The sequence below is a fragment of the Rhinopithecus roxellana genome, chromosome 8, assembly GCF_007565055.1.
Source record: "Rhinopithecus roxellana isolate Shanxi Qingling chromosome 8, ASM756505v1, whole genome shotgun sequence".
Taxonomy (NCBI): domain Eukaryota; kingdom Metazoa; phylum Chordata; class Mammalia; order Primates; family Cercopithecidae; genus Rhinopithecus; species Rhinopithecus roxellana.
This window is the reverse complement of record NC_044556.1, coordinates 121,523,505-121,543,116: the sequence shown is the minus strand read 5'-3', so window position 1 is coordinate 121,543,116 and position 19,612 is coordinate 121,523,505. Positions and strand designations below refer to the sequence as shown.

The following is a 19,612-nucleotide window of genomic DNA, read 5'->3' as shown; positions in this document are numbered from 1 at the left end:
GGGCTTAAAAATAATAGGTATGGGCCAGGCATGGTGGCTCATACCTGTAATTCCAGCACTTTGGGAGGCCGAGGTGGGTGGATCACCTGAAGTCAGGGGTTCGAGACCAACCTGGCCAACATGGCAAAATCCTGTCTCTACGAAAAATACAAAACTAGCCAGGCAGGGTGACGTGTGCCTGTAGTCCCAGATACTCAGGAGGCTGAGGCAGGGGAAACTGCTTGAACCCAGGAGGTGGAGGCTGCAGTGAGCCGAGATCGCGCTACTGCATTGCACTCCAGCTTAGGTGACAAGAGTGAAACTCTGTCTCAAAAAAAAAAAAAAAAAATTAGGTATGCCATTTTGTAAACAGATGTGATGTCATCTAGGCTTTGTTGTTCCATTTCTAGAATACAGGCAGAGTAGATTTAGTATAATTTTTAAGGGCTCTAGGATTTCAAACATGGTAAATGAGCACTGGCTTCAGCTTCAAGTCACCAGATAAATTAGCCCTTAACAAGAGGTCAGCCTGTCCTTTTAAGCCAGGCATTGACTTCTCCTCTCTAGTCATGAAAGGCCTAGATGGCATCTTCTTCCAATAGAATGCTGTTTCGTCTACATTAAAAATTTATTATTTAATGTAGCCTCCTTCATCAATTATCTCAGTTTTGGATCTTCTGGATAACTTGCTGCTTTACCTTGCGCTTTAATGTGATAGAGGTGGCTGCTTTCCTTAAACTTCCTGAACCAACCTCTGCTAGGTTCAAACTTTTCTTTGGCAGCTTCCTCACCTCTCTCAGGCATCACAGAATTGAACAGAGATGGGGGTCTTGCTTCGGATTAGGCTTTGGGTTAAGGGAATGGTGTGGCTGGACTGACCTGCTACCCAGACCACTAAAACTTTGTATCAGCAATAAGAATGTTTTACTTTCTTATCATTAGTATTGATTACTGAAGTAGCACTTAACTTTTGACCTATCGTGGCTTTCACCATGCCTTCTTCACTGAGCTTAATCATTTCCAGCTTTTGATTTAAATTAAGTCAGATGTACATGACTCTTCCATCCACTTGAACACTTAGAAGACACTAGAGGGTTATTAATTGGCCTAATTTCAATACTGCTGTGTTCTTAAAGAATGGGGAGGTCCAGGAGAGGTAGAGACCAGGGTACAGCTGGTCAATGGAGTGGTCAGAATACACAAAACACTTATCAATTAAGTTCACCATCTTATTTGGGTGTTCACAGTACCCTGAAACAACTACAATATCAAAGATAACCAACCACCATAACAGATAAATGATGAAAAATTTGACACAGTCCAAGAACGACCAAAATGTGACACAGAACATGAAATGAGCACATGCTGTTGGAAAAATGACACCAGAAGACTTGCTTGACACAGTTACCATGAACTTTTAATTTTTAAAAATGCAGTGTCCACAAAGTGTAATCAAATGAGGTATGCATGTACAAGTCTCCCCCAAACATTGCCTATTATTTTCTCATCAACACAAAATTATTTCCATAAAATATAATATGCTTGTTAAACATGCTTGAAACAAACATTTTAAGAAAGTTAAGAGAGGATTACTATTACTTTTTCCTACAATAAAAAAATGAGATGGCTAGAAAACACTTAATGAGTATATAAATAAAATTGAAAAGAAACCTCAGTATTCCCATGCCATTCCCCACCCCTCTCTTCTCTTTTGTAACTTACATTTCTTAGAGATATCATTCAGCACAGCTGGTGGGGCCACCTTGTTATCCCATAATTCAGCTGTCAGAGTGCCATGTGACTGTGGGGTCTGGATGGATTTTCCTGAGGCTACGTAATCTGTGCCATTAGGTGTTTGAGCTGAAGGCAGCCTAATTGACGGTGGCGGCTGTTTTGAAGGCTGTGATGGAGTCTGTAGTGGATTCTGGACTGGTTTGTGGGTCTGTGCCTGAGTCTGGGCTGGAGCAGGTGGGGCGGAAGTTGGGGCTGAGACTGGGGTGGTGGCTGGGGCTGGGGCTGAGGCAGGGACAAGTGGGACTGAGGCAGCTGGGGCTGAGGCTGGGATAGTTGGTGCTGTGATGACTGGGGCAGCTGGGGAAGAGGCTGCTGGGGCTGGTGTTGGAGCTGAAGTTGGTGCTAGGGCTGAAGCAAGAATAGGAATTGAGGCTGAGGCAAGAATGGGGACAGAAGCTGGGGTTGAAACTGAGGCAAGGATGGGGGTTGGAGCTGGGGCTGAGGCTGGAGCTGAAGAAGAGGTTATAGCTACAGCTGAAGTAGAGGCTGGAACTGAAGCTGAGACTGAGGCTGAGGCTGAAACTGGAGCTAAGGGTGAGGCTGGAACTGGAGCTGAGGTTGAGGCCAGAACTGGAGCTAAAGTTGAGGCCAGAACTGGAGCTGAGGTTGAGGCTAGAATTGGAGTTAAGGTTGCTGGAACTGCAGCTGAGGTTGAGGCTGGAACTGAAGCTGAGGTTGAAGGTGGAAGTGGAGCTGAAGCTAGAGGTGGAACTGAGGCTGAAGACTGTGCTTGCTGGATTCCTGTAGCCTGTTTTTTGGCAAATCTTGGAGGAAGCTTAGAAGTCTGGCTTCTTCCTTTTTCATTTGCATTCTTTTTGTTCCAGACCTAAAAAATTAACAGGGATAATTTTTGTCAAAAATGCAGCTGAAAGCAACAGTTCATAAATGCAACTTTTAACAAAACTAACTCCCACTAACTTGGCTGCTTTACTTTGCAAAATAGGTACTCAAACTACAAAATGTCAGCGTTGCTAATAAGATTTTAAATGATGAGAAGCCAAGATGATACTGAGACAAAAGACAAATAGGTATTGTACATTCTCGACATACAAGTACACAATTCTGAAATTCAAGAACTAAGAAAGTTTGCAGTAAATTCATATAAGTCAAAATACAAGGAGCTACAGTCCTTATATTTTATTTAAAATTTCCTTTGATTCCAGTCAAAATGATTTAAAGTTGGGAAGATGATGTCACTCTTAACACCTGAATAATGAATACAGTCTTGACTTTACAAGTAGATAAAAACCTTGAACATTTGCTGATACACTTTGGGCAACAAATCTAAATAACTAGCAACAAGTTGAAACCAGATTTAAACCTGTATGACTTGTTCTTCCTTCTTTCGGCGTTCTTCATCCTGTAAACGTTTTTGTTGTTTTTTGGATACCACTTCAGTAAAACCATCATCATTCAAATTTGACTGGGGATCTTCAATTACTGTTACTTCAGGATGATCATCAATTATAACAACACCTGTGGGTGTGGAAAAGGATTTAAGATATTTTCTGTTTTTCAAATGTTTCCCACCCTATAGCATGGCCATTCATTGTAAAGATTTGAAAAGATTTCATACACTTAAAGTTAAAAATAAAAATCCTAAAACTGGCCAGGTGCAGTGGCTCACGTCTGTAATCCCAGCACTTTTGGAGGCCAAGATGGGCATACTGCTTGAGGCCAGAAGTTCAAGACCAGCGTGGCCAACATGACAAAACCCTCTCTCTACTAAAAATACCAAAATTAGACAGGTGTGGTGGTATACACCTGTAGTCCCAGATACTTGGGAGGCTGAAGCACAAGAATCATTTGAACCTGGGAGGTGGAGGGTGCAATGAGCTGAGACCATGCCACTGCATTCCAGCCTGAGTGACAGAGTGCGACTCTGTCCAAAAAATCCTAAAAATATCTGTTTTAAATGACATAGATCTTTTTTTTTTTCCTTAAGTAATATAGTGGTAATGCCTTAAGAAAAAAAATCAAAATTTTCCTATGAACTAACCTCTATCTCTTAGCCTTAGATCTGTATAGTGCTTTAAAAGATCTACAAAACATTCTACCTCATTTGCATCTAACCATTCTAAGAGGTGGCTGTTACTATTATTTCTCTTTTTCAAAAAATGAAATAAACTGGCTTAGTGCTTCAGCATATTGGGAGGCCGAAGTGGGAGGATCATGTGAGGCCAACAGTTTCACACCAGCCTGGGCAACATGGGGAGACCCTGTCTCTACTTTAAAAACAAACATATAAATAAATAAATAATGTTTTAAAAAATGAAATAAACTGATTTAAGGTAAGATGACCAGCCTAGTTGGTCTTATGACTCTTAATGTCTCTGTTTTATGTAGACCCTTGTCTACAGCGTGGAGTTTTTAAAAATAAATGTGTTATGGGCAACGCAGTGAAACCCTGTCTCTAGAAAAAATGTAAAAATTAGCTAGGTGCACGCCTGTGGTCCCAGCTACTCGGGAGTCTGAGGTAGGAGAATGACTTCAGTTGGAGGAGTTGAGACGGCAGTGAGCTGAGATCATGCACTCCACCCTGGGAGAGAGAGACCCTGTCTCAATCAATTAATCAATCAATTAAAATAAATAAATGTGTCAGCTGTGTGTGAATGTAAGATGGCATAGGTGAACACATACCAGAATCATCTAGGTGATGAATAACGTAAGATCATTTTTCAACCTATTTTCCCACTAACCATTACTTTGTCTGTCTTAAAATTATCCTATATCCCAGTCAGTATGTGAAATATAAATCCATCAAATAATATTTCCAAGAAAAATTAAATTACTTCAGGTAATGTAATTTTTTATTATAGGTATAATGTCTGAACAATAACTGTAAGTATCAAGAAAGAGTGAAGCAATTTAAAGAAATTATTTAATTTTCAAACAATATACAATATTTTAATTGGAAATTACACATACAATAAAAATATTTTTCTTGGAAACAATAAGTATACAATTCAGGATGGTGATGACTTGTTAGGTACAGCAACAAGGAAGGTGATAACTTATTAGGTATAGCAACATAGGTATGATCAGGGAAGTGGTCACAGAGAAACTATCTACAAACAATTCTAAAATAGTTAAAACTTAGCATTAACATACACTGAGAGATGAAATGAAAAATGACTACTGGCTTTCACTCCTTAGAAACTGGCTGGGCATGGTGGCTCACACCTGTAATCCCAGCACTTTGGGAGGCCGAGGAAGGCAGATCACATGAGGTCAGGAGTTCAAGGCTAGCCTGGCCAACATGGTAAAACCCTGTTTCTACAAAAAATACAAAAAAAATTAGCTGGGCATAGTGGCACGCGCCTGTAGTCCCAACTATTCAGAAGGCTGAGGTAGGAGAATCGCTTGAACCTGGGAGGCAGAGGTTGCAGTGAGCCGAGATCATGCCACTGTACTCCATCTTGGGTGACAGGGCGAGACGTTACTGTTACTCCATTTTTCTAATAGAAACTTGATTTCAGGCAGGCATGGTGGTTCATGCCTTTAATCCCGGCACTTTGGGAGGCCAACGTGGGCAGATCACTTGAGGTCAGAAGTTTGAGAGCAGCCTGATCAACATGGCGAAACCCTCTACTAAAGCCTCTACCAAAAATACAAAAAATTAGCTGGGCATGGTGGCACGTGTCTGTAATCCTAACTATTAAGGAGGCTGAGGCAGGAGAATCATCTGAACTGGGGAGGTGGACGTTGCAGTGAGCTGAGATTATGCCACTGTATTCCAGCCTGGGCCACAGAGTAAGACTGTCTCAAAAAAAAAAAAAAGGAAACTTGATTTCAAAAGAAAAAAAAACCCCAGTTGATTCTGATTTATAAGACAAGTCTACTTGTTTTTAAAATCCTTTTAAAAATCATTAACTCTGTAAAATGAAGCATATTCTCATTTCAATGAAATGTCTAAGTCAAACATTTCAAAGGATGTCATGCACACATTACTTCAGACTGATGGAAAGACCTCGTCATAATTCTAATATCATCTCAGTGTTTCACTTACACTAAAATGTGTGTGCATAAAGCCTATCTTATTATTTCAACTTCCTTATTTCACCCAACTACATGTTAGCATTTATCGAAAATTTGAACACATTTCAGTTTCCAGTGCCCTCTTCTTTTTACCATTTTAGGTTAGGCATATTACTTAAAAACAATGTTACCAGGAAAAAGAACTAAAGGCGACTAACTCTTAAAGATAACTTTAATGAGTTGAAGTGAACAGCTTATTTTCTATCACCACTTCAGAAATATAGTTTTTATCTGTTTTTGTTATGTCTTTTTTGCTTTTTTTTTTTTTTTAACAGGCATGCGCCACCATGCCTGGCTAATTTTGTATTTTTAGTAGAGATGAGGTTTCTCCATGTTGGTCAGGCTGGTCTCAAACTCCTGACCTCAGGTGATCCACCCACCTCGGCCTCCCAAAGTGCTGGGATGACAGCCCTGAGCCACTGCGCTGGGCCTAGTGGCTCACGCCTGTCATCCCAGCACTTTGGGAGGCCGAGGTGGGCAGATGGCTTAAGCTCAGGAGTTCGAGACCACCCTGGACAACACGGCGAAAACCCATTTCTTTAACAACAAAAAATTAGCTGGACATGGTGGCTCATGCCTGTAGTCCCAGCTACTGGGGAAGCTGAGGCTGGGGAATTGCTTGAGTCTGGGATGCAGATGTTGCAGTGAGCTGAGATTGTGTCACTGCACACAGCCTGGGCAACAGAGTAAGACTCTGTCTCATAACAAACAAACAAACAAATGAAGAACGTGCATTGCTCACTAATTTCCAGGTAATGCTGATGATGTGGGGATCACGCTTTGAGAACCACTGGTCAAAAAATAATGTCCATGAGCTGTGCTCAAATCAGGGCTTAATATGTACAAATAACCATCAGGCAGATGAAAGAAAAACCTCATCTACATCTCTCATACTAGAATAACTGCAACTAACCCAACTTTCCTATTACTACTACTATTACTACTATCTGAGCTATCTGGTCTTAACTTAGTAAATATCTCGATTTTATTCAGTATTTCCAGTTTCATCCAAATGAATGGCAAATAGTACATTTTACATGTACAAATGTCTATACACAGATACTCCTTGTCTGTTTCCTCATCTAGTATTTTTTTGTTGCTTGTATTATCCTTCACATTTGATCCTCTATTACTTCATGGCTTTCCCGGTTATCCAGTGACACTGCCTCTTGTCCTATTATTTTGTATTTGTCGTATCTTAGACACTAATTTTACCAAGGACATAATTCACCGAGTTTAACATTTAATTTCTTTTGTTTTTAATCATACATCTATACCAATATAACTAAGAATCAAATTTCAGTGCTTTCTCAAATCTGGCAAACTAGAGTGTTTACTTAATTTTCTTCCTCTTTTTTGGAAGAACAGTGCAATGCTATTGGATTATTTTTAACAAAAATTTTATTAAGCATTCAAGGCTACACTAAAAGCTGGAGTTATTTTAGTTTAAGTTCAATCAGTTAGTGTTTCATAATCAGCCACTATGTATACCTTGAATTGTCCAACTCTTTCCTTCTTGGAAAACTTCTTTAATTGTGGCATCTACATTTTAAAATGTAACAAATAAATAAATAAATAAAATGAAAGAAACCTAAGACATACTTGCATAATTGTTGAGATCAAACTGTGACAGAGCATCCACTTTCTCTTTAGGTTTTTTAGGACCTGGTTTGGGGTCTTCTCTTTTTTTCCCAGTAGAATCTTTGGAGTTCTTTTGTCCTGTACCATTAGGTACTCCTTCCTGATGGTGTGCAGAGCTGCCATTGACAAGGTCAACCCCAGTTGTGCCTGCAGGCTGGTCATCAAATGGCCTACAAAAAGATGACTTGAGGTATTACTATTTCCATCTATCCGAACAAAAGAAAAATGCTCTTATTGGCAGTTTCTAAAGTTCATTCTAAGATGAAACACTGCTGGGATAGAAAACTCTAACTGTAACCAAACAAGCATTAGTGACTTTTGTTGAATACAACCTTACTAAAACCAGGTTTCCCAAGAAAGTAGACTAGCTCCCTAGAGTTCTTTCCAGCAATTAAATTCTAGAATTCTAATTATACCAGAAGTTCTTAAAGAGTCTATTTGTCTATCATATTATAAATGAGCTAATTAACACTGTTTATAGCAGAACATTTCTGTGATCCAAGCAAATTCAAAGTATTCACAAATGGATGCCCTCTAAAAGTGGGCAGCATATGAAAATAAAAATTTTTAAAAAGCATTGTATATTTACAACTATGTAGATTTAAGAAAATAATCAGATTTACACATTGATATAATTATTTTAAAAACCTTAATATAGAAATAATTCACTTCACAAACCAAATGTATCCCCTACAGTTCTTATTTCCTAAAAGAATAATTTCAGGTTGATTTTTTTTAAATTTCCAAGTGAAAAGGATCATGGGAAATGGGTTTACTAATACATTTTCATCCTAGCCTATAGTATTACTCAAGATAAAAGCTTACCATGTCCCTGGCCATAACCTCAAACATTTTAAGAATGAGTTGATTTCTTCTACATGGTGCTCTTATAAAACATTTAATTATAATCGTCACTGCCATTTCTATAGGTTCAAAGTTGTTGCTACCTATCTAGGTGGCATAAAAATCTTGCTACTTAGTTGAGATTTACATGGCACAAAAATCAAATCAAAATTTTCTTTGAGTATTGTTACTTAAAATTCTAATTGTTTGGTTACAGGAAATAAACTATTCTATTTATTTTGGTTATGTTGATTCTCCTGGAATTTTAAGGGAATGTTCAAATTCCAAGTAAAAACTTCCTCTAAATTATCTGGAACAGCAAAAATATCTTCTCTAATGCTGTGGTTTGAACGTATCCCTCAAAAGTTCATGTGTGGGGCCGGCACTCTGGGAGGCTGAAGTGGGCAGATCACCTGAGGTCAGAAGTTCGAGACCAGCCTAGCAAACATGGTGAAACCCTGTCTCTTCTAAAAATACAAAATTTAGCTGGGCATGGTAGTGCACGCCTGTAATCCCAGCCACTAGAGAGGCTGAGCCAGGAGAAATGCTTGAACTCAGGGGGGTGGAGGTTGCAGTGAGTCGAGATTGTGCCACTGTACTCCAGCCTGGGTGACAGTGAGACTCCATCCCCCACCTGCCCCATCAGAAAAAAAAAAGAAAAAGAAAAAGAAAAAGTTCATGTGTTGGAAACTTGGTCCCTAATGCCAGTGCAGCAGTGGTGAGCGGTGAGAACTCTGGGAGGTAATTATGTCATGAGGGCTCTGCCCTTCTGAATGGATTGATCCTTAACAGGTTAATGAACTGGTTATCAAGGGAGTTGGTTAGTTATCATGAATGAGTCTGTTATAAAAGCCAGTTCTGCCATCTCTTGTGAGCCCCCTCACCATGTGATAAGCATGGTGTCTTGGGACTCTGCAGAGTCTCTACCAACAAGAAGGCCCTCACAAGATGTGGTCCCCTCAACCTTGGACTTTGCAGCCAACAGATTTGCAAGAAATACATTTCTTTTCTTTATAAATTACCCAGTCTCAGGTATTTAGTTATATCAACAGAAAATAGACAAATATACCTTACGAGTATAGTAACCTGAAATGCTAAGTATGTAAAACTAAGGAACTCAGATTAATTCCAAATAAATTCTTAAATCCTTATCAGCTCAGGCTGCAAACCTGGCAATTGCTCTAAAAGCAGGGCACACATAATAATGCTTACTTACTGTATACCAGGTATTAAGTGCATCACAAGTATCATCTTAGTATCTTCACACATTAAGTGCTACCATTTTCTCCCCATTTTACTGGTGGGGATGCAAAGGGGAAGCAACTAGAAAGTATCAGAGCCTAGATTTGAACCTAGGCATTCTGAATCTTACCTGCTACTTTATAATGCTTTCTAATACTAAAGAAATCAATACTAGCTTACTATAACCAACATCTTTTTTTTTTTTTTGAGACGGAGTCTCACTCTGTGGCCCAGGCTGGAGTGCAGTGGCACGATCTTGGTTCACTGCAAGCTCCGCCTCCTGGTGGCGCCTGCCACCATGCCTGGCTAATTTTTTGTATTTTTAGTAGAGAGGGGGGGTTTCACTGTGTTAGCTAGGATAGTCTCAATCTCCTGACCTTGTGTGAGGACCTCGCGCTTCGGCCTCCCAAAGTGCTGAGATTACAGGTATGAGCCACCGCGCCCAGCCCAACATCTTAATACTTAAAAAAACAGGCCAAGTTTAGCTTACTTGAGAAAAATTCTTCTTTAAAACAATCCATTGCCATGGCAATTATGTTACTGGTGTCCTTGGCACTAGAACAAGGATTTGCTTTCTGGGCCTCTCTATAGATGATTGTTGATTATAGATTTGCAACTCAAGATAAGAATACAATTTATCCTTAAGGTTCAACACTAATTCTCAATAAACCAGTATAGAGTGATAAAGTATATGGTTATAACATTAATTTAAACCTCAGAGGACACCTGTGTAGCACTAGAGGTTTATAAGGAGAAACCGAGAAAGAAGGGAGGGTTACTCATCAGATACTTACCAAATAAGGACACTGTACATGTCCCTCCCTAGATGCGTACATTTTCCCAAAGCTACAAGTTTCCAAGAGGACTCTTCTGGAAAATGTAACAGCAGGCAAAGACTCCTAAGACACCTTAGCCTCTCTTCTTTAAGCACCCTTACACTTTGAGAACAGAGAATAAAGCATTTGGGAAGAACAATGTTTTTTGGTCCTTTATCTAGACTGGCTCTTCAACCAAGAACTCTACTTTTAGCTTCTTTAAAAGTGCAGAAGCAACTATATTTAAAACAAAGTACTCACCCTCTCTTCCCACTTTTTGATGGTGGACCACTTCTCCTTTCATTTCTAGGACCTGAGAAATTCCTTCCTGATTTGGGTGGACCATTGTTGCCACGTCGATTCTGACGATCTACTGGTCTCTGACTTGAAAAACTTCTCTTTGCAATTTCCCTCTTTGGAGGTAAAACATTCTCTCCAACCTTTACAACTGTTTGTGCATTCAAGTCAGCATTTTTTTTTTCATCCCTCTCTCGCCTCTCATTGAAATCACTGCTTTCAGAAGCTGTTTCCCATTCTTCATTTGCCTGATCTGAAGAGTTCTGATTAGATAAATCTGGTGTCTTATTCCCTGAAATATCCCCAATCGTATTAACTGGTTCTTGAGCCACATTATTAACTGTGCCATTTGTGGGCACTGCTACCACCTCATTTGATTTTGAAGCAGCCTCCCTCTCTCTTAGCCGTCTAAATCGAGGTGGTTTGTCTTGCCTTGGTGGTCGGGTAGGACGCTGCCTTCGAGGCCTTTCTCTAGCTGGGTCAAATTTTCGCTCAAATTTTGGAGGTCGTTTATCTGCTGCTATAGGAATAAACTGTTCGTGTCTTCTTGGTGGCTCTCCATCTTCTGGTTTAGGAACTTCTGACTGCCTTGGGTTCCACTGATTGTCCCGATAAGCTGGTCTTCGTAAAGTGGAAGGGCGTGATGGACGGCCTCCAGGATCCCTCCCACCACGCCTGAATGTTCCCCCTCTGCCTCTCCTTGTAGGCTCTCCTTTAGGAAGAAAGCCTGGTTTAGATTTATCGTCATCCCTTACATAAGGCTTTTCTAGCAGTCTATTATCTATTCGAACATGATTATCAGGCTTGAAAGAAGACTGAGGCTTTATAGGTTTTTTGTTTTCAGGCCGTTCCTCTCTTTTGGGAAGTTTGCCTTTACTTAAACTATCCTTGTCACTTGCACTTTCATGAATTTCACTGTCTGTGTCAGTCTCTGAACCCCGCTGTCGTCGTCTTTTGGGGACAACTTCAAAATCGGAGCTCTCACTCCGTGTTTCACTTTCTTCTCGCTGTCTGAGAGGCCCTGAGGGTACATGCTCTGCTCTTGGCTTATTGTCTCTATACTGAGGATAATCTCGAGTATGTCCCCTACCACCCCTGCCACGCCCTCCATAAGAACCTCTATAGCTTCGACCTCTGGAGTAATATTCACCTCGGCCTCGACCTCTGTATCCTTGATCTGGAAACCAATCTCTATCTCTAGCTTCTTTCCAGTAGGTCCTGGGAGGCAAAGTTGATTCTTTTTTAACTGCTGGTCTTGAATCTGGTCGAGGCCTCTCTATAACAAGGTCTTTGCTGATGACTTTCTCAGGTTGTTTTTCTTCTTTGACTATTGGTGCTGCCACAGGCTGTTGGTTTACAGTCTTAACTGCAGGCTCTACCTGAACAGTACTCACAGGTTCCAGAGACTTCTCAGCATCCTGAGATGGTTTTTGAGCCAAAGTTGCAGTTTCTGTTGAAGGAAATTTCTCTGCTTCTGGTTGAATTGGTGGTGGAACTGACTGTGGCTGAATCAGTGCTGGTGGCTGAGGTGGTGGTGGGGGAGGAGGAAGATCCTTCTTTTCAGGCTTTACAACTACTTTTTCAGTCATCTTTTCGGTCTTTTCTCCTTCTTTCTCCTTCCTCTGTTCCCGTTCCTCTTTCATATCTCTAAGTACAGGTTTTTTAATGGGACCTGATCTTCTCACAGGTCTATCATTACCTTCTTCCCTTCTGTTGGAGCTTGGTCGTGGGCCCCAACGAGTTTCTGATTTAGATTTATATACTTTTTCAGGTTTTGGTCCTTCAGAAGATCGCATAAAGCCTTCCTTTTTTGGTTTCTCCTCTGGCCTTTCTGTTGGTTCTTTTGAATCAATGCATCTGCTGGTTACTTTAGCAATGCCTGCAGATGGTTCACTTCTCTGCTCATCTGGTTTTTGCATATGGTTAGATCCATGGGAAACACTCCTTTTCCGGGAAGGCTGACTTTCTACAGCTGAAATCCGCTCCTCTTGTGGAGTGGGTAAGGTCTTTTGATCAGGTGCTTCAAAACAAGCAGATTGATTATTTGCATCAGTATGGTGAGGTCTAACATCTTCCACAGATCTGCTTAAAAACTTTTGTACTTCTGCCTCACTTGATTCTCTGACAAAGTCTGCCTTCGGATGGGCCTCTAATTGATTATGTTCTACAGAATAAGCAGCAGTAATCTGTTCCTGGTCCAACGCAGCTTCAGACCTATGATGATAAGAATTCAAAGGTATAACCAACAAAGCAATCTTTCCCACATGAAGTATATAGCAAAATAATACCTCTAAAACAGAAAGCAAGGACTCTTAACCATAATGAGAATCTTTCTCTCACTATGTAAAAAGTTCAGAGGAGAATTACTCACAATAGCCAAGAGGTGGAAATAGCCTAAATATCCAATAGCTGAATGGATAAAGAAAATGTGGTGCACACATACAACAGAATATTATACAGGGATAAAAAAGAAGGAAATAGTGTCATATGCTACAACATGGATAAACCCTGAGGACATTATGCTTAAGTAAAGTCAGTCAGTCAGGACAAATACTTTACATGAGGAACGTGAAGTAATCAACCTCATCAAAGCAGAAACCATAATGGTGGCTGCCAGGGGCTAGGAGTAGGGAGAAATAGGAAATATAGGTATAGATATAATATAGGAAATACAGGTAAAGGTAAAAATAGGAAATAGGTATAAAGTTTCAGTCATGCAAGATAAAAAAAAGTTCTGGAGATCTGCTGTATAACATTGTGTTTACAGTTAACTACATGGTACTATATAATTAAATTTTTGTTAAGAGGATAGATCTAACGTTCTAAGTGGTTTCTACCACAAACACAAATGGGGCTGGGTGTGGTGGCTCATGCCTGTCATCCCAATCCTCACTTTGGAAGGCCGAGTTGGGCGGATCACCTGAGGTAGCGAGTTTGAGACCAGCCTGACCAACATGGAGAAACCACGTCTCTACTAAAGATACAGAATCAGCTGGGCGTGGTGGCACATGCCTGTAATCCCAGCTACTCAGGAGGCTGAGGCAGGAGAATCACTTGAACCCGGGAGGCTGAGGCTGTGGTGAGCTGAGATGGTGCCATTGCACTCCAGCCTGGGCAACAAAAGTGAAACTCCGCTTCAAAAAAAAAAAATAAAAATAAAAAATAAAAAAATAAAAAAATAAAGGGCCTGGAGTAGTGGCTCACGCCTGTAATCCTTGCACTCTGGGAGGCAGGAGCATCACTTGAGCCCAGGAGTTTGAGACCAGTCAGGGCAACATGACAAAACCCTGTCTCTACAAAAAATACAAAAATTAGCCTGGTACGGTACTACATGCCTGTAGTCCCAGCTACTCAGGAGGCTGAGGTGGGAAGATCACTTGAGCCTGGGAGGTCAAGGCTGCAGTGAGCTGTGATTATATCACGGCACTCCAGCCTGGCTGACAGAGCGAGACCCTTCTCAAAAAATAAAAATAAAAAATAGAAATAAATAAATGAAGTTCATTCCTTAAGGAAAAACAAAGTTAAGACCATGCTGATGTGAATTTCTAATCCATCAAGACTAGTAATTTCCACCTAGAATGAAAGAGTACACTAGAGTAAGCTTATCTGTCCCAATTAATTACAAATAATTATAAAACATTACAAAAAAACACACCCCATTAAAGGGCAGGAAGTTCTAACTGGATGGCTATAAATTGTTACAGTCATCACCAATTGTGTGCCATTTCAAAGTCAACTTTGTATATTATTATATTTCTCCTTATCTTGGCCTTAAAAATGTTCCCTAAAATACTGTTAAAATGGAAAAATTACATCTAGCTAGATTATATAAGCATTGTAGATACACTTAAATTTCTTTACACCTACTCTACAATAAAGACATCCGAAATGGCTGCACACGATGGTTCACACCTGTAATCCCAGCACTTTGGAAGGTCAAGGCAGGCAGACTGCTTGAGCCCAGGAGTTCAAGACCAGCCTGGGCAACATGGCAAAACCCCATTTCTATAAAAAATACAAAGATTATCATGAGGTCAGGATATCGAGACCATCCTGGTTAACATGGTGAAACCCTGTCTCTACTAAAAATACAAAAAATTAGCCGAGCGTGGTAGTGGCTGTATGTAGTCCCAGCTACTCGGGAGGCTGAGGCAGGAGAATGGCATGAACCTGGGAGGCAGAGCTTGCAGTGAGCTGAGATCGCACCACTGCACTCCAGCCTGGGAGACAGAGCAAGACTCTGTCTCAAAACAAAAAACAAACAAACAAAAACAAAGATTAGCGCGGTGTGGTGGTGTACGCCTGTAGTCCCAGCTACTCAGGAAGCTGAGGTGAGCTGATCACTTGAGAGTTGGGAGGCGAAGGCTGCAGTGAGCCAAGATCACACCACCACACTCCAGCCTGAGAAACAGAGCAAGTTCCTATCTCAAAAAAGAACCTACCAATTTCAACATCTAATACTAAATTACAGCATACAATTGAGTACAAAACCGGGTTACAAAATGCCCTAATGAATACGGAGAATATGTCCAAAGAGTAAGTGTAGTATGCTAAATTAAATAGAAGGAAACCAGATTTATGCTTCAGTCCTAAATTGGAATGATCTTCAGAAACACTACACAGTTTTCCTTTTACCAAAATATTCTGTATAGTCTATTAAATTGAAATAATTTATTACCTTACATCCTCAGGCTCTTCTGTTGCTTTGGGAGTAGTTGCTTGTTGAGGCTCAGCATGAGGATAGGGATCTGACCCCCACAGCATACGAGGCTCAGAAAGGGAAATTGCGTGATCTCTTGCAGATCGAGCTATATGCTCAAATGACTCAGAACTGTTTGGTGACCCTTCCATCTGGTCTCTTCTCATTAACGGTTTAGGAGGAATCATTCCTATAACAAAAGTTCAGAAAAAGGTGAAATGAGGCTTTTGAAAAATAAAAGAAATAAAACCATGATAGACATATAATACAGATTACTAATTGTTACATGGAATTCTCCATATTAAAAGCATTTCTTTCCTGAGTAAAAGATTGGTGGAAATTACGTAAGGGTTGTTCTGTGAATGAGATTTTATCACTGCTGTTAAATAAAAATTGCATTTAAGAACTGAGGAAGTAAAATCAGCAAAATCACAATAGCAGCCTGTTATACTTCAAAAGAAATAAAATATTATGCATATAAAAATCAGACACCAAGTATTGTGACTCTGGATGTCAATACAAACATCACGAAAATTATACCATAACTTCCAGAGAAAATTCTTTCCTAAATTCCATTAACCTACCTTAGTTGGTCAATATTCTACAAAATATGCCACTTAAATTTCCAAATACCAGTATAAATTTAAAAATCTTGATTTGTGATCAGCTTATCATCCCTAAATTTTCCTCTGCAACATTTTGGTAATAGATTATCTAGATTTATTCTGATGGATTCCATAAAAGACTACTAATTCACTTTTTTTTTCCCCTCTAACCTATAAGGAAATGCAAGTGTTAGGTTGGTAAATGATGGAAGAGGAACTTGAAAAAGAACATATATAACATATGGACAAAATTCAAATGCCGAAAACACTTTAAAGAAGAAAAACAATGTAGCCAATAACAATATACTGTTAATAAGACATAATTATTTCCATCTGAAGTTTTAAATAATACTCACAAAACAGAAATGAACTAGTATTTTGTTCTTGCCACATAAGCAATACGAGTGTCAGATATTTAATTACTTGATGCTGAAAGTTACATAATTTTGATTACAAATCTAGAGGTTTAAGTTTTTCGTAGATTACAACTCTCAAAGGAACTGAAACTCAAAGTAGGGGAAAAAATATTTTGATCCTGTAAAACTATAAATGCACATTCAACTGACCAGGATGAATGGGTGGAATATCCATAGCAGGTCTGCCTGACATCATTCGAGGATCCATGTAGGACTGCATCATGAGCCACCTTGGATCAAAACCCATAGAAGCCAAATGCTGAGGATGAGGCTGCATAGGCTGATAAAGAGGTCTGTGTGGTGGAGGAGGGACAGTACTACTGGATGGTTGTGAAGGAACAGTCTGTGGAAGTACACCTTGCTGTTGCTGCTGCTGCCACTGCTGCTGTTTCATCTGTTCCTGAAAAAGTAAGATCCCATATCTTGAGATTTTAGTCCCACATGACAAATTAATCTAATCAATCATATCACAAAATAATGACCTGTTTTGAATCCTTGAAGGAAGAGTTCAAAAGATATTTAACAGTTAGAGTTGGCAAGACAAAAGACTGAAAGATGAACTGTAACATTTTACCTTACACTCAAGCACTGTATAATCTATCTCCTAGAAATGGAAGATGGTGTCTATAAATGAGGCAGAAGATCAAAAGGAATGACACAGAAGGTCAAGGTAAAACCCATATTAACTTTTATTTACAAAGAAAAATAATTTCAAGGGAACTTTGTGTGCTTTATGCATTATAAGTTTTATGTCTAATTTCCCAGATTATTGCATAATAATTATTTCAATCAGACATACATGATAAAATATTTTTATCATTACCTGCTGCCGCTGGAATCGTGGAGGTAAAGACTTCTGAAACTGTTTGAAATAGCCAGATAATACAGCCGGCCGAGGTTGAGACCCTGATTCTGGTTCTGTTTCATGCACCACTGGTGTGGCTTCCTTTTCACTGCGATTGCTGTCTTGTCTAGTGAAAACGGGTTCCTCCTCTGCTCAAAGAAAAGGTGAAAGGTATTCATCTACGACACTTACCAAACACATAGTTTTTACACAGACTGAGGTATAATTAAAAGTTAATGAGGCACTTTGGGAGGCCAAGACGGGCGGATTACGAGGTGAGGAGATCGAGACCATCCTGGCTAACATGGTGAAACCCCGTCTCTACTAAAAAAAAAAAAATACAAAAAACTAGCCGGGTGAGGTGGTGGGCGCCTGTAGTCCCAGCTACTGGGGAGGCTGAGGCAGGAGAATGGCGTAAACCCGGGAGGCGGAGCCTGCAGTGAGCTAGGATCCGGTCACTGAACTCCAGCTTGGGCGACAGAGCGAGACTCCGTCTCCAAAAAAAAAAAAAAAAAAAAAAGTTAATGAGGAAGAAAATATCCTCCACACTCTAAAACATTATTTTCTACTTTAACATTGGTAGTTATCAATGAGGTAACATTAGATTATCAAAACCTTAGATTTCCCAAAAGCTTCATTCTTAGAGATGGAGAGCAGAGATCCAAATGCTTCATCATATAAAATCTAGGTTTGACTTTTTTAAAATAATGAAACATTTCCAACTCTACCTATTTTTTGTTTCAATAAACATCAATGTAATTGTCAGTATTTACTGGTAGTTCATTAAAATCTACATGAAAACACAAATGGCCTACAAACACTTAAAAAGACAGCATGTTGGTTTATTTAGTTATTTATTAGATAAAGGGACTATAATCTATAAGGAAAACTAATGAGTTTAGTTATTTATTGGATAAAGGGACTATTATCTATAAGGAAAAACTAATGAGTTTAAGTCTGAAGACAACAGAGTGATCACCAGTTATCTTCAAACATAATTCATTCTAGAATGTCATTTGTCACAATTACAAAGCCATGCTTATTACAAATTCTTTTCTCAAATGACTAGTAATGAATTTAAAATGGAAGATTATCTCCCAATGTAAAAGCATGCTGTTAAGAATCACAAATAACATTTTTATTGCTCGGATTATATTCAATATTAAGAATGTTGTAAAAGAGTGAGCAGGTCATGGTGGTGCACGACTGTAATAACAATTACTCAGGAGGCTGAGGTGAGAGGACCACTTGAGCCCGGGAATTTGAGACCAGTCTGGGCAACACAGTAAAAAAAAAAAAAAAAAATGTTGAAAGGAAAAATAATACACTGGAGGAAAAAGAGCTACATAGGCACTGACTTTAAAATCGCATGTGTCTTGAGAACATCTCAGAGAGCATTAAAACAAACAAAAAAATTGTGTCTAGTATCAGAATTGAGGGGGGAAAAAAATCACGTGGGTATATTTCACTGTTAAACCAAGCTAAAATTAGCTTGCCATGAGAATATATAAAATGTGAATGAAAATAAAAGCACAAATAAAACTTATTAAACTATGATAATGTTTTCCTTTCTCTTGTGAACACTTTATTTCACTATTTTGGTGTTACGAGCAATCTTCATAAGTACTTATGTAATATAAGCCCACTATCAATAGCAGAGTTTCTCTAGATTGATTACTACGAAAAAAATCTGAAATCTTAAAGTCTTAACAAATGATCCATGCAGGCCTTATTTCATAAAAAAAATTAAAGATAAAATACTCATACTCTTACAGTTCCACCATTGCACTCCAGTCTGGAGACAGAGTGAGACTCTGTCTCAAAAAGCAACAACAACAAAACAAAACAAAAAAAACCCTGAACTTTAACTTTGCCAAGACTTTATACTACATTTGAATGCCATTAATCAGTCTACAAGCCAACTTGGAGAAGAACAAAAAAGTTGATTAGATCTAGAAAAAGAATTTTATTTTAAAGTATAATTACTCTAGGAAACTACAGTTTAATAGCATATCAACTACACCATGGAAGCTTGCATGTTTAAACTAATTAAACAGCAAACCTGAAATTATGAGCTAGGTGCAGTCATTTAATGATGATAATCCAACATTCTCATTAAGCTCTATGCCAGTTCAGTTTTAGAGGTATTCATGCACGTGAACAAATGAGTTTTTGTTTAGTTAAATGTCCTGGAGTCAGAAAAAAGCAGGTGGAGAATCACTACATGTGACTAGGAAGTCAATACAATTCTGCAGATAAAACAGAAATGAAGCCCATCTAATAACTGAGAAACACTTCAGGGATATCTGTTCATATACAGAATTAGAAAACATGGCTCTAGCCCATATTTTCTACTGGAAATGGTATCATAAAACAATCATTTTTATTTTGATGACATA

At 39.2% G+C, this 19,612-nt stretch overlaps 1 protein-coding gene across 12 annotated transcripts in view; it reads right to left on the bottom strand.

Moving 5' to 3' along the window:
- Window positions 1-19,612, bottom strand: part of PRRC2C (proline rich coiled-coil 2C) — a 100,048-nt gene that overhangs the window by 34,302 nt on the left and 46,134 nt on the right. For all 12 annotated transcript variants that reach the window (XM_030935426.1, XM_030935434.1, XM_030935432.1 and 9 more), the window contains exons 13-19: window positions 17,193-17,362; window positions 16,520-16,769; window positions 15,328-15,538; window positions 10,614-12,863; window positions 7,414-7,622; window positions 3,095-3,249; window positions 1,702-2,599 (exon numbers count right to left, since the gene is read on the bottom strand). In XM_030935426.1, the coding sequence (XP_030791286.1) occupies window positions 1,702-2,599; window positions 3,095-3,249; window positions 7,414-7,622; window positions 10,614-12,863; window positions 15,328-15,538; window positions 16,520-16,769; window positions 17,193-17,362 (4,143 nt within the window). The remainder of the gene's footprint in view (window positions 1-1,701; window positions 2,600-3,094; window positions 3,250-7,413; window positions 7,623-10,613; window positions 12,864-15,327; window positions 15,539-16,519; window positions 16,770-17,192; window positions 17,363-19,612) is intronic.